Raw genomic sequence first — 16379 nt, 5'->3', positions numbered from 1 at the left:
ATAACCTGGTTTTCTTTGGTTATGGTTGTTATTATGATAACAGGACAAAACTGGAACAATAACCAATTATAAATTTTATCTAATATCAAGGGCTCAACGTGCTACCTATGTAACCTGAAGGAAGAAAGATGGTTCAGGCAATGAGAAGGGTGTCCTCTGTTGGCTCATATTTTGTCAAATTGTCAAAAACATCTAGAGCCATCTGATAGGAAAGAATTTCAATTGAGAAAATTCTTCTATAATATCTGTCTATAAGAAAAATCCTTCTGCATTTTATTGCTTAAAGATTGAACTGGGAGAGCCAATACCAATGTGGATAGTGTTTCTTACTACATATTTTTCCAGGTTCTTCTGAGAAATCAGGTTATGCAAGTGCTGGGCAACAAGCCAGTAGGCAGCACACCAGCATTGCTCCTCTGTTTTAGTTCCCACCTTGAGTTCCTTTCCTGACTTCACTCTTTAATGGAGTGCAATGTGAGAGCCAGAATTTGAAATGATTCTTTTTCTTCCTGAGTAGGTTTTATTCATGGATTTTTCCCCATAACAATGAAAATGTAAGAGAATTTAAAAACCATCATGGTATTGGAATAAAAACAGGTATGTTGATCAGGGGGATGAAACTGAAGATCCTTACATAAACCAAAAAACTTAGAGACATTTAATTTTTTTAGAATGAAGACAAATGTGCAACTTGAAAAAATAGGAACTGTCTTCAACAAATGATGCTGGTCAAATTGGTTGGATGCATGTGGAAGAATGCCAATATATCAATACTTAAATACTCAAATAAAATGGATTAAACATTTAAATATTATGTGAGGTACACTGAATTTGGTGGAAGACTAAGTGGTGCATAATCTAGAACTCACTGGCAGGGGAAAATGCTTTCTGTATATAACATCGATATCACAGGCAGTAAATGACAGTGAAACTGAAGAGCTTCTGTTTGGTAATGGACACCATCATTCATTTAAGGCAACAGGCTTCAAACTGGAAAATGATTTTTACCAACTGCTCAGCCAATACAGGAATAATATCTAAATTATTTCTAAAACCCACAAATAGGATATCAAGAAAACAAATTACTCAATTAAAACTGGTCTTCAGATTAAAAGAGAATTCTCTAGAGGAAACTCAAATGGTTGAAAAGCACCTAAAGAAATGTATGATATCCACAACCCTGAGGGAAAGGAAAGTCAAAACTACTTCCACTATTCAGAAACTCCAAGATAAATAAAACAAATGACATTTTATTATGACAGCGATGTTGAGTAAGAAGAACATTTGTTCATTTCAGGTGAGGATGCAAACTTGTGTAGCCATTATGGAAATCAGTGTAAAGCAACATTTGGAAGGGGTAAATAGATTTCAATTAAGTTACAGTTTGATTACGTATGTAAAAGACTTTACATCCTATGTTGGTGAGACTTGCTAAAACATAATGCTGCCTAGTTGTGCCTCAGTGGATGACAGATAAGGAAAATATGGTCTATTATCACAACATAATACTACTCAAAATTTAAAAAGTAAAACATTTGCTTGTAGATGAATGGATCTAGGGGGAAATCATCACTAGGGAGGTAACCCAGACATAAAACTAAATATGGAATATATTCAATTGTGTAAGGATATTTTCTGTTACAGGGTAGGAGACCATTCTATATTCTATGCAACCACAGATGTTAAGTGTAGAGTAAAAGACTAGTGAAGCAAGACTTAACTACCTAGAAAGGGGAAATAGAATACAAGGTTAAGAATAGGAGGGGTACAATAGGATAGAAAGACCAAATGTGGAGAGGGTTAGAAAAGGGGATAATAGAGGGTATACGTGGGGGAAAATTAAAACTAAGGACCTATTGAGGGTTCATATGGAAATGTAATGAAATCAAAGGTGCATAAATTATCTACATATATGAAGGCAAACTCAACAGAATTCCACACAACAGGGTAGATGGAGCCTCAGCTGGACATCTCTCATAATCCAATGAAGCCTTCAAATCTGGGAATAAGTACATGCAATTGATTTATTCATCAAGGAAATGCTATGAAACTACAAACAACCTAGTCTACTGCTAAGTGTATTATTACTTGTTTTCTGCAAACTGACAATAAGACACTATTGATGAAGATAATGCCTACACAACTCATTGAACATGGACAAGTTGAGCCAGTGTTTACCTAGAGACTTCATTCCTACTGGCTAGTGTTCACAGACCTAGAAGTCATTATGCATGCTACCAGAGTAGAAAGGTAAAAGCCAACGCATCTAAAACCATGTGATATACCAACGCAGATCATCCACTATTGCAATACTGGCACAAAGCATATGGAAAAACGAACCACTGTTTGATTGCCTTTAGTGACCACTCCATCAGAAGGAATACACTGTTCTTATTGCCAAGAACTTGAGAATAAATTTGTGAGGGACCTATGACAAAGCCAAATACTACTGTTATTCTACAAGAACAGCCAAATGTACTCCCAATGATGTTCAGCTATATTCATAGATTGGTCATTTATTTGTCTCTCTTCAGAGAATCTCTCTCCTTTATAAGATGGTAATAACCAGAGCAACTCAGGAATGAAAATGTGCAGAGCTTGAGACAACATGGGATGAACAGTCAAAAATGGAAACTCTGTATAATAGGAGGCAGAAATCATGTAGAAATGCCATGATTTAAAACTACTAAAGTACCACAGATTCTTTTTAAATGAACATTAAGTTATTGAAATGTGACAAAGTTCTATATTTTGTTAACATTTAGGTTAGAAAGGCCTTCATAAAATTGAACGATAAAATCAATTTTAATTCAATATGTAAAACACAAAATGGATTTTTATCAAATTTTACGGAATTTTCTTTCATGAATACCATAAACATTATAGATAAACTTCCATCTAAAATTTGTTTAAGGTTATAGCTTAATATCACACAAATAAATCTCAAATATGAGAAGAGTTTTGCTTCAATAATTTTCCAAGTCCCAAATTCTTGGTTTAGATTAAAATTGTAATATATTTATTATAAAAACATGTAAGTACAATTTATTGTGGAAGTTGAGCATATTGAAATACTTGTCAACAATTTACAGATAATTATGTCTAAATGCAACACAAAATATGAAAGGAAACATATTGGTGATTTTACTATTTTACATTCTTCAGAATTTCCCTCTTGCCTAACAAAAAATACACGTGTTAGAGTGTCTCATAATCCATCAATTTTGTAAAGTTGCCACTTTCCTACACAGAGCCCACTCTGTTAGATACAGCATTTTATGTTCAGACAACATAGTAGTTGTCTGATAGTAACTGGAGTATGGAGAAAATTGCCTCCAGCCATTTTATGTGTCATTGATCGCCCCCTGTTGGTTCTGAGTACACCTGCAAGGAGATTTGTTTCTGGGCTGTCACTGAAATCACCTCACTGTGTATAACTTTGCACAGTAATAAATGGCTGTGTCCTCAGATTTCAGGCTATTCACTTGCATGTAGAGGATACTTTTGGAATTATCTCTGGAGATGGTGAACCGGCCCTTCACAGATGCACTGTGCTATGCTGAGTAATTATCTTTGGTTCTACTCACTGCAATCCACTCCAGCCCCTTCCCTGGTGGTTGGTGGCTCCAGTTCATGCAGAAATCACTGAAGGTGAGTCCAGAGGCTGTACAGGTAAGTTTTAGGAACCCCTAGGCTGTCCCATGCCTCATCCAGATTCACCAGCTGCACCTCACCCTGGACACCTTTAAAAGTAGAGTTCAAGTCAGAAAAAAGTTACCCACATCTACTGTGCCTCCTACTCATACCCACTTCTTAGTTATGCTCCAACATACTCAGCATCTCTTGTTCCCATAAGCGACCTTTTAATAGAGATTCAAGGAAAATACAGTTCAGCCCCAACTTCATGGTGGGTTGTCTGTGTTCAGTGATGATCATTGAATTGGAATACCAAGGAACTCAGGACTGGGCTCCTCTGCTAGAGCTACAGGGTCAGGTCTGGGCTGGCTTTCATTAGCAGACACAAGCCAAATTTCCATTTCTTCCTGCTATATCATTTGTGATAATGTTGACACATTAGAGGAGGCAGTTATTAATACACAATGGAGATGTTAAATGGATGAGTTAGCAGTAACAGTGTTCATAACATAATTTTGCTAATCATGTGTATGTGATTACATTTCAATGTTTTCTTGTGCTTTAACCGTGTCTCCAACTCTGCCTACACCATAAAAATAAAACAACATTATTTTCCAAATTAAGGGACAACTAATATCAAGCTGAATTAATTTTCAGAAGAAATATTAAAATCTAAAAGCACCTTTGAGGACTTAGTTCAATTGTGTAGCATGCACAAGTGACTACACTTGATCCCCTTTTCTGATGAATATACATTGAAGAATTATGACTGTTCTCCTTGATAAGCCTTCAATAAATGACACAGCTATTAAAATGCCAATTCAGTTTACATAGTTCTTGGAGCAAGTTGGAGGAAATCTCATATAGAGGAACATATAAAGTTTTGTTTCAAAGATAAATAATTCTCAATAATATAAATCCTTGATATTATCAAGTACCATGGTATTTATCCAAAAATCAGATGCTCTACAGAACCAATGTGACAAATAATGAGCTCTTAGAGATGATGCTCTATCAATGCAGATCCTTGTTCTCTCAAGGTGTGAGATGGTAGGGCAGGATCCTGGGCCTGGCAAGGCAGAAAATATGAGACCAGAAAATAATGCATAATCTCAGAACATATTCCCAACTACTGTGTACAAATATTTCCACAATGTATGAATTTTGTGAAAAATAATTATATAGGACTAATAACGTGTGTCTTGGGGTTTTATTGCTGTGTAGAGACGCTATGTCCAGGGCAAATATTAGAAGATATTTAACTGGTGCTGTATTTTACACCAGAGGTTTCAACATCATGGTGGGACACATGGCAGAAATGGTGCTGGAGTTGGAATTAGAGTTCTATACCTGAAGAAACAGGCAGCAGCAAGTGAATACAGAACTCAATGTAAAGATGTTTGTCAATGCAATAGGAAATATAATATATTTATTTTACCAGAATAAGGACTTACACATAAAAGGCAGGAGGGTCAGAAGCATGTCCATCTTCCAGAGGAAGAAGGAGAAGCAGAGAGATTTGTTTCTCTTTCACTTCCTTTTATCTTAAATTTCCTAATTCCCACCCCCAGAGAATTACTTTTGTGGGGCTCATCCTTACAATTCCCCTTTTTGTCTAAACAGAAGATTTAAATTTGGTACAAACTTGACCCAATTTGTCTCTTCTGTGGAACCTGCTTAGAAGAAGGAAACGATGGTTATTTCAGTTTCCAAGGATTTTACAGAAAGTACCACTAATTAAGGGAAGGTGTGGTTTCTCTATCACCTGAGAAACATAGTTGAATTGGCTATAGTTGAGGGCACCAGGTGGGAGAGTTCTCTCTGATAGTGTGTTGTCCTCTCAATGGACCTGAACCTAACTCGATCTCCAAAGCCTACGACTCTATTCTCCTGATCATGGAAGTCCCAGGTTGCAACAAGTAAAATATCCTAGCAGAGTGCAAAAAATGTGGCTAACCTGGCCATATGAATTTTGAGTGCCACAATTTTCTCTGGGTAGACCCCAAAAGAGACATCGTGTTGGATGTCAGCAGCACAAATAGTGTGGACTGCGATGAAGAAAATGAAGAAATGAAGAAATTGAAGGCTCTGCAGGAAAAAAGAATAAATGTAGAAAAGGGGAAGCAAAAGGAAACAACCAGGGAGAAACTTAAATTGAAGAAAAAGTGGAAAAGGTCTTACTTCAGCTCCACCAAAGAGGACTCTTCAAATCAAAGGAACAAAAGTATCAGAAAAAATACAAGAAAAAGAAATGAACAAATTTAAAAAAGGAAACATCACAAAAAGAAAAAAGAAGAGAAAAAAGGAAAAGTGTTCTTCCCTTAACCATTCTGAATTCAACAAAAATTATCCGCATCTTTGGCCTAACTCAGGAAATTGAAGAATTCATTATTTTTAATTATTGTACCTTCATTGGAATTACTATATAATTATGCTTCACAGCGAATACCAGCCTCTTCCATAAAGATATTCTCACATTTTGTGACCCTTGTCTCTCTGCTCATCTGTATTAAATCCATCTTTTTACTCGACAGCTATAATTCAAGTATAGATATTTGTATTTGTGTTTCTGTGTGTTAGGCTAGCATTGTCACTTCATGAGTTAAATATCACATGACTTCACTGCCATGTATATTTCCAAGTAATCTACATTGCATCTACTGAGTGATGTCTGCCTTCCACTGATGTAGCTAGGTTGGTGGTATTGATTTGTTCTTGATAGTGAGGAGTTTAATAGCTTTATCTACTGTGTAATGTATAAAGATAGTGAAGTTCTTCACTATTGTTTTAACTCTTGAGGCTTTTTAAATAATATCACTGAAGATAGAACTGCTTTATTTATCTAGAGTTTTTAAATGAATGGGATCTATAGGAAGATAATGTAGGTATTTATAACAAGTGTCATTGTTTTATGAAATGCATGCTTCTAGCACTTGTCTCCCGTTTTATGAAAATTAAAATATCCCCTTTTTAAAAGGAACTCACTTAGCTTACTAGAAAGTCTGATAGGGAGATTCTGTGCTGGTCAGTATTATCATGATCAATCCTGGGTTGGTTAACACATGTGCCACATTGGCATGTCTTACAGTGATGCCTCAAACAGAACTTTTATGTGGAAAGAGCAAAATCATCATTAAAGCTGATTTTTATTTAAAAAATAGTTGAATTACTATTGAGTCATAATTCCAATGCTCTACTAAATTTATACTTAACAACTAACCACCCACAAACTAAATGAAAACATTGGTTCTAGTGAGTGAACAAAAGGAAATTTATTAGAACATGACAATGGAGAGAGTCCTTTAGAGGATTTCCATTGGTAGAAATGAAATTACAGGTTAGAACACTAAAACACATTCTCAAAGAGTCCCATTTCTGTAAAGTGGAAACAGTGCCATTAATGGGGAATTCCAGTCAATCTGTCTAGTCAGTCAGTGATATCCAGACCCAGTGATAGATTCTGATTCAAAATGTACTTTTTAGGTTTATAGAGAAAATCATCTCATGTCAACATGGACAGAAATATGAAAAAACACAGACAGGAGGGAGTAAGAGAGGGGGGGAGGGAATAAAGGGAGTAGGGAAGAATACATGGAGAGAAGGAGGGAGGGAGAGAGAAACACAATAATAAAAATCACAACACATAACAAAAGAAAACAGAAAATTGCATTAACATTTGGACATTTTAAGAATTACTACACTCTACACCTGGAAAAAGAATCCCTGAATGCGAAATTGAGAAGCAGCCCTGAGATAGACTCCAGCCCTGTTTGCCTTTTGAACAAACAATTGTCTGGCCCAGTTCTGAGAGTGATCTCTGTGCTCCCTGCTGGTCCAGGGCAACATTGCAGGGAGGTTTGTTTCTGAGCTCACAGTACCATTCACTCATGGTGTCTCTGTTACAGTAATACACGGCTGTGTCCTCAGAGTTGAGGTTGTTCATTTGCAGCTACACAGTGTTCTTGGCATTGTCTCTGGAGATGGTAAATAGGCTCTTCATGGCATCTGTATATTTGATGTAAGTACCACTGTCATAGCTAATGTATGGAACCCACTCCATCCCCTTCCCTGGAGCCAGTGTAGGTTATAACTGCTGAAGTTGCATCTAGAGTACACAAAGGAGACTATCAGGGACCCCCAGGTGACCAGGACACCACCAGATTCCACTATCTGTACGTCATACTGGACACCTGCATACACAGATAATTCTGGTTAGGAATCAGTCAAAGAAGTCAAATAGGTGGGATTAGGAGTCCAGGAGGACTCTGGGTAGGAGAAACACGGGAAGTCAAGATGTAACCGGCATGGGGTAGGAGGACCGGAAATTTTTCTGGTAAGAGGAATACTTAGATAAAAAATTATGGGGTTAAAACTTAAGTCAGAACTAGCCAGTAAGAAACAAGCAAGGCCAACAGCTTCATAATTAATATATACCCCTGTGTGTTATTTGGGACCAGGCTGGCAGGAAGGCTTCTCTTTACATAATGGTTGTCAGGAGCAGGATTGAATTTCCACGTAATATAGCAAAAGCTTTAAAGGAATTTTAGAAACAAAAGAATGGAGAAAAGCATGGGCTTTTTCGTAGCAGCATTTTTCTTAGGTGGGCTCTGTTTTGCTACCGACAAGCAGAAACTCACGTGACTCGCTTAAGGTAGTCTTCCTGACTAAAAATTAAAAAAAAAACAATAAGGTTTTTTTTAAGAGGCTCTTCTAAAGATTGAAAAGTTTTTTGTACAGCTGGAAGTGGCAGTGACCACAGCTCTAAGCCGGCAGCTATTGCTAGATGTCAGTATAGACTGAGCATGAGCTAGAGTCACACTTACACCACAATCTTGGAAAAACTGCAGTTTAAGCAGCCATGGTTTTAACAGATAAGACACGTGGCCAGAAAACCATAAATATCTACAGTAAAGTCAGACTTGGATGAAGAAAAACCTCTAAATGTTTACAGTGTGTTTAAAAATATACATAGGATTGAGAAAGAGAAGAAAAACGGCATATACTGGTAAATAGAGAAGCCGGCTGTTGTGACACATGCCGGTAGGAATTGCTCCAGAGGCAGAGGCAGATGGATTTCCAAAGAGAAACTCTGTCTCAGAGAAATAAAGAAAGAAATAAATGTAAAAAATAAAGTAATAATGGATAAATAAATAAGCCACATAAAGATGGAAAATACACAGAAACTCTGGATACTATATAGTATTGTGTTTTTCAGTTTTTTGATTGCTAAGGAAAGAACAACTACTAAAGTACACTTGATTATAAATGCTGCTGAATTAGTTAATTCAACTTATATCTTTTGAAATGCCTTGACTTCAAAATATAAGTATAAGGATATGTTACTTTGGAAAAGTAGTTTTAGTTTATGTTTCTACAGAAAATGAAAAGCTGAGGATTCCTTCCAGGCTTCTGTGGTTTGATGAACCAAGATCCCTGGAAACAATGGCCCAAGTGATTCAACATCTAAACCAGCTAAGATGATGGAGCTTTACAGACCCCAAAATAAGGACTTATACAGTTTTCTCAGTTTTGTCATGATCCCCATAGTATGAACAGCGCCCCCTTCAAGCACTAAGCAGTTTGGAATGAGCGATGTCCAAATTCCCATCTTGCTTATAAATCTTTGTTTTCATTTTAATGGGATTGTTTATAATTGGTTAATGATCCCAACCAATCTCTTTTTAAAGGAAAAGGGGATTATGGTATGGAAATTAGTACTTTGTATTGGTATGGTTTTTCATTTATTGATACAAATTCAAGGTCAATTTTGTGATATGTATATTTCTCCTCTTGATTAAATATTGTGTTTATACTGTTCTTTTAAAATGTAATGCATAATTAAGTACAGTCTACAGATATTACTTATAATAGTCAGAATTTATAGTTAGGTAAGTTAGGTTTTCTAGATATATAGAGATGTATTTTAGACAGATAGATAGACAGTCTTTAAACCTTTCAAAGACCTTCAGAAAATGGCATTTAAAATGCCATTTTGATAATGAGAAATATCTGCTCCTGGCAGCACCAATTATGTCTGAGAGGAAGATGGGCATCGAAGAAACTCGTTATAGAATTTGCTTTCAACATGGCAAGATTAGCTATTTTGGGCAAGAAACTGCTCTTGCCTTGACTGCTTGACTGTTGTTGTATAAACTGGACATGCAGGACCCACAGGAAAGTAACTGCTGAACTGAAACAGTCCTACAGGGCTCCTGCTTCATGGAAGAGTCTATGAGACTTTCTGCAGGACACAGAAAAATTCCTGACATACTGTCAGTGCAGATGGACAGTTTGAAATTTCCTGCTTTGCTGAGAAGTCTATGGACACACTGTGGCCTATGGACTGAAGATGGATGCCCCAACATTACAGAGAAACTTCAGGTGACTGTCCAGGCAGCAAGATGTCTCTGTCAATCCTAGTGTTTATATATTATCCTTCTGTGGTCTTTGATGGAGTTGAAGACAGATAGTTGTAGTTTTACTTAGTTATGATAAAAGATAAGCCTCATATACAACTTTGGACTCACAAGGATCGGATAGATGATATTTTCTTTAAATCTTTCTAAATGTTGATGGACAAAATATTGTAACTGTGTTCTTACTTGATAACTGTTCTGTTATATATAATTTGACTATGTTAAAGTTAAGAACTTTCTTTTTGTTTAGACAGAAAAGAGGAGAGGATGGGTGTAGTCCTGTGTATATGTCAATAAAGCACTTTTGGTCAATAGGGAAGCAAGATAGGTGGGACTAGGAGTCCAAGAGGACTCTGGGTAGGAGAAACACAGGAATTCGAGATGTAACCGGCATGGGGTAGGAAGCCTGGAAATTTCTCCGGTAAAAGAAATACTTAGATTAACAATTATGGGGTAAATACTTAAGTCAGAGCTAGCCAGTAAGAAACAAGCAAGACCAACAGCTTCATCATTAATATAGCCTCCTGTGTGTTATTTGGGACTGATGTGGCTCTGGAACTAGGTTGGCAGGAAGGCTTCTCTTTACATAGATCCCAATAATAGATGGAGTTTGGGAAGATTTCTCTCTTCTCTCTTCCCTGATCCATGTGTTGTCTTGTGACTCACATCAAAGAAAAGTAATGTAAAGCATTTGTTGATGAGAAGAAAAATGAGACTTGTCTCTTCGTGACTTTGAATTATTTATTTTCCTTTTTATTTAACATTTTTACACATATTACTCTCAGTTCCCTTTCCCTCCCCTACTACCCCATGCCCTATTCCACCCAATCACCCCATCCCACTTCATCTCTATTCCCCTTCTCAGGTAGGGTAAGGCCTTCCATTAGGGATTTTCCGAATATGTTATATAATCCCATCAGGGCCTATGTCCTCCCAAGGAGTCCAGGATGAGAGAGCATCCTTCTATGTGGAATGAACTACCAAAGTCCAATTGTATGCCAGGAATAAATACTGATCTACTCTCCAAGGTCCCATAATTTGCCAATACCTCTTCACTGACATCTAGTTTCCGGGTGGGATGGGGTGTCTGGATCAGTCCCACGCTGGTCTCAGTTATCATTCTGGGCCCTCTTAGTTTAGATCAGCTGCCTCTGTGGCTTTTAGCAACCTGGTCATGATTCCTTTGCTCATCACTCCTCTTTGCAACAGGATTCTAGGTGTTCAGTTTGATTTTTAGCTATCCACATCTGTCAGTCAAGGGATGAGGTTGCTAGGATGACTTTTAAGGTAGTCATAAATCTCGTTATCAGGAAGGATATTTTATGTAGTCTTAATGCCATATTGTGTCATTTCTGTAGATTTGTGAAGATCTCACTAATGCTAGGTCTCTCCTCCAACTTATAAAGGCTCCCTCTATTATATCTCTCATCCTTCTCTCCTCTCTTCTTGTCCTGGCTCAAACTTCCTGTTCTGTCATGTCCTCCTCTCTTCCTCTCTTTCTCCCATCTCTCTCTCCTCATGCCCCCATTGGCTCCCAATCCAATTAAGAGATGTCCTCCCATAACCCTTTACTGGGTTACAATGCATCTCTCTCTTAGGATACACTATATATGTGTATCAGAGTAACTCACGCATGCAAGTTATTTCTATGAACTACTTCATAACAATCAAAATTCCAGAAATCAGATATAGTCGACTTTAGAGTCTGTTTAATATATTTCCAATCAGTGTTGTAGGCACTGCTGTTGGGAGCGCAAACTTGTACAGCCACTTTGGAAATTACTATGAAGATTCCTCAGGAAAATGGAAATCAGTCTACTAAAGACATAGCAATTCCACTCTTAGGCATATATCCAAAAGATCCACATTCATACAACAAGGACATCTGTTCTACTATGTTCTTAGCAACATTATTTGTAATAGCCAGAACCTGGAAGGAACCTAGATGCCCATCAACTGAAGTGTTTATAGAGAAAAATGTGGTACATTTACACAATGGAGTACTATTCAGTGGGGAAAAACCAATGGACTCTTGAATTTTTAGGCAAATGGATTGCAGCAGAAGAAAACATCCTGAATGAGGTAACACAGCCACAAAAAGACAAACATGCTATGTACTCATTCAAATATGGATTTTAGACATGAATGATCAGGGTAGTGCCAGCCTACAATAACACTGCCAGAGAGTCTGGGAAACACGAAAGAGCCTTAAAGAGACAAGAATGGTACCCTAGAGAAGGGAAATGAGGCAAGATCTCCTGAGAAGGTTGATATCAGGGGGAGGGAAGTAGGAATTGGGAAAAAGAGATGGGGAGAACAGGGGGAGAGAGGAGTTCATGTTGGAGAAGAACGTTAAGTTGGGGGAAAAATAGGGAGAACAGGTTGCGAAATACCATAACAGAGCAAATCATTACAGATTTGAGGATAGATGTGTAACCAGTAAGATCTCTAGCAAAACTACAAGGACGACACCAACTGGAAAATTAAACAATAGTGGAGAGACTACCTTAAATGTTCTATAGATGACTGTTAATCCCAGTTGGGTCATTACTTCTATTAGACCCTTTGCTTCTTTGTTGAATTTCTGTCTGGTATTCCTGTCTAGTGGTGAGAGTGGTGTGTTGAAATCTCCCACTATATGTGTGTGTGTGGCTTTACATGTTATTTAAGTTTTAGTAATGTTTCTTTTACGAATGTGGATGCCTTTGTATTTGGTTGTAGTTAACTTCTTTGGGTTGGATTTTTCCTTCCAAAACTTTCTGTAGGGCTGGGTTAGTGGATACGTATTGCTTGAATCTAGTTTTGTCATGGAATACCTTGTTTACTCCATCTATAGTGATTGAGAGCTTTGCCGGGTATAGCAGTCTGGGCTGCCATCCATGGTCTCTTAGGGTTGGTAGAATATCTATCCAGGACCTTCTGGCTTTCAGAGTTTCCATGGAGAAGTCAGGTATAATTCTGACATGTTTGCCTTTACATGTTATGTGGCATTTTTCATTAACTTCTCTTAATATTCTTTCTTTATTCTGTATATTTGGGGTCTTGATTATTATGTGGCAAGGTGACTTTTTTGTGTTCCACTCTATTTGTTGTCCTGTAAGCTTCTTGTACATTCATTCACATGTCTTTCTTATGGTTGGGAAAGTTTTCTTCTATGATTTTGTTGAATATGTTTTCTGCCCCTTTGAGGTGGTTTTCTTCTCCTTCTTCTATACCTATTGTTCTTAGGATTGGTCTTTTCATGGTGTCCCAAATTTCCTGAATGTTTTGTGGTAATGATTTGTTGGACTTAAGATTTTCTTTGGTTGATGAATCCATTTCTCCTAGTGTATCTTCAACACCTGAGATTCTCTCTTCCTCTCTTCTATTCTGTTGGTAATGCTTGTATCGGTAGTACCTGATCATTTGCCTAGCTTTTCTATTTCCAGCCTTTCTTCAGATAGTGTTTTTTTTTATTCTCTCTATTTCAGTTTTCAACCCTTGCACTGTTTGCATTGTTTCATGCAATTTTCGGTTTATCTTGTCATCCATTTGTTGCCTTTTATGAAATTTTTGTTTTGTTCTATCTTCCATTTCTTGCATTTTTTTGGTTCACTTTTTCTTCCAGTTCTTGTACTTTTTGGTTTGTTTTTTCTGACATTTCCTGCATTTTTTGTTTGTTTCTTCTTCCATTTCTTGCATTTTTTGCTTTGTTTCTTCTTCCATTTCTTGTATTTTTGCTTTGTTCCTTCTTCCATTTCTTGCATTTTTTGCTTTGTTTCTTCTTCCATTTCCTGCCTTTTTTGGTTTGGTTTTTCTTCCATTTCTTGTATTTTGTGGTTTGTTTTTTCTTCCATTTCTTTGAGGGATTTTCCTATATCCTCTTTTAGAACCTCTATCATTTTCATGAAAGTGGTTTTAAGGTCATTCTCTTCTGCTTCATTTGCATTGGAATGTTGCTGGTGTGGAGTCTCTAGAATGTAGCAGTGTCATACTTGTTTCTCTTTTGCTGAGTGTGTTTTGTATTGTCTGTTACCCATCTCTTCTTCTAGTGGGTGCAGAAAGATCCCTTTCCTGGTCTGGTGGTTAGGGGACCAGAGTTCTCTTCTGGTGCGTGCTATCAAGTCCAATAATCTGGTACTTCTTCTATTCCTCGCCCTCATTCTGGTCCTGTGTGTGGATAAGAAGACCAGGAATCTGGGGTGCTTAGCCTCCCACCTGGTCCCCTGGTCCCTTTCCTGGATCTGCTGGTTTCCTTGTCTCGTTGGTGGGAGACAAGACCTGGAATCTTGGGTGGTTGGCTCCTGCCAAGGTTGGAAGCTCTGCGCAGTTCCCAGGAAATCCCCAGGCACTGGGACACAGGCCCGGATTCAGGGCCTGTTGTACCTGGTCCTGCAGGATCAGCTGGTCCCCTGGTCTCCCTGGATTTGCTAGTTTCCTGGTCTCATTGGAGGAGAGAAAACCTGGAATCTGGGGTGTTTGGCTCCCGCTGGGATTGGAAGCTCCATGCAGTTCTCAGGCAATCCCCGGGCACTGGAACACAGGCCCAAATGCAGGGCTTGTTTTACTTGGTCCCAATGGAACAGCTGGTCCCCTGATCTCCCCGGATCTGCTAGTTTCCTTGTCTCGTTGGTGCGAGAGAAGACCTGGAGTCTGGGGTGTTTGGATCCCGCCAGGAATGGAAGCTCTGTGCGATTCCTAGGTGATCCCCAGGCACTGGAACACAGGCCCGGGTTCAGGACCCGTTGTACCTGGTCCTGCCTGAATAGCTGGTCTGCTGGTCGCCCTGGATCTGCTCACCAAGTGTAACTTTTATCTGCTTAGAATTTTCATAGCTCTCATGCTGTAAATTTGACTGGTCTGATTTGGTCAAGTCATGTGCTGGTAACTACACTGCTTGTCTTTCTGTAATTAAGTTACTTCACTCAAGATGTTTTCTTCCATTTCCATCCATTTGCCTTTGAATTTCAACATTTCATTGTGGCTTTTATTTTTTACCCCATCTCCACCGAGAAATACTCCATTGTGTAAATGTGGCACATTTTCTCCATTTTTTGGTTGAGGTACATCTAGCTTTGTTCCAGGTTCTGGCTATTACAAACAATGCTGCTATGAACATGTTTGAACATCTTTCCATGTTGCATGAATGCATATTCTTAGGGTATATGACCAAGAGTGGAGTTGCTGTTTCTTGAGATAGACTGATCCTGACTTTCCTAATAAACTGCCATAATGATTTCCAAAGTGGTTATACAAGTGTGCACTCCTACCAGCAATGGAAGAGTGTTCCTCTTTCTCCACATCCTCTTCAGCATAATCTGTCTTTGTTGTTTTTTAGTTTCAGCCATTCTTGCCAGTGTAAGATGGTATCTCAAAGTTGTTTTGAGTTGCATTTTCCTGATGGCTAAGAATGTTGTTCAGTTTCTTAAGTGTCTTTCAGCAATTTTAGATTCTTCTATTGAAAATTCTGTATTTAGTTCTGAACCCCAATATACAATTGGATTGTTTGGTATTTTAGAGACTTGATTCTTGAATTCATTGTATATTTTGGAAATCAGCCCTCTGTCAGATGTAGGGTTGGTGAAGATTTTTTTTGCCACTCTCTGGGCTGCAGTTTTGTTTTATTAACTATTTCCTATGACATACACAATCTTCTCAATTTCAGGAGGCACTAATTATTAATTGTCAATTTCAGTGTTTGTGCTACTGGTGTTATGTTCAGGAAGCAGTGTCCTGTAACAATTCATTTAAGAATACCTCCCAGTTCCTCTTTTAAGGGATTCAGTGAGGCTAGATTAATGTTAAGGTGTTTGATCTATTTGTTCTTAAGTTGTGGGTAAGGCAATTGATATCGATCTATCTGCAATTTTAAAACTGGATAGATTCTAAGAGCCAGAAGTAGAGGAAGACTCTAAGTGTGTCTTCTGGACACATCAGGAATGATTGATGCACAAGTCACAGTAATTTTGAGAAGTTGGTAGGACTGTGTGAAGTGACACAGGGACACTCAGATTGCTTATTTTTAGGAAGTCTCCTGGATGATCTTCTGTATCATCTCAGCTTCCTGCTCATCCAGGGTTTCTGACACACTCACGATGTGGTTGCAACACTGTGTATCTTTCACAGTAATAGACTGCAGGGTACTCAGATGTCAGGCTGATGAGCTCCATGTAGGCTGTGCTGGAGGATTTGTGTACAGTCAGTGTGGCCTTGCCCTTGAAGTTCTGTGCATAGCTAGTATCACCATTATAAGGATTAAAATCTCCAGTCCATTCAAAGCCCCGTCCAGGCTTCTGCTTGACCCAATCAATATAGTAATCAGTGAAGGTGTAGCCTGAAGTCTTTCAG

General features: G+C 38.1%; 1 protein-coding gene across 1 annotated transcript; it reads left to right on the top strand.

Moving 5' to 3' along the window:
• The first annotated feature begins 5601 nt into the window (after nucleotides 1-5601).
• On the top strand, nucleotides 5602-5901 carry LOC110339716 (protein SREK1IP1-like). The gene has a single exon (XM_040742332.1). The coding sequence runs from the start codon at nucleotides 5602-5604 to the stop codon at nucleotides 5899-5901; it is 300 nt and encodes a 99-aa protein (XP_040598266.1).
• Nucleotides 5902-16379: the final 10478 nt, after the last annotated feature.

The sequence above is a fragment of the Mesocricetus auratus genome, unplaced genomic scaffold (genome assembly GCF_017639785.1).
Source record: "Mesocricetus auratus isolate SY011 unplaced genomic scaffold, BCM_Maur_2.0 Super-Scaffold_15014, whole genome shotgun sequence".
Taxonomy (NCBI): Eukaryota; Metazoa; Chordata; class Mammalia; order Rodentia; family Cricetidae; genus Mesocricetus; species Mesocricetus auratus.
The sequence above is the reverse complement of the archived record's forward strand: the minus strand, read 5'-3'. Positions and strand labels throughout refer to the sequence as shown.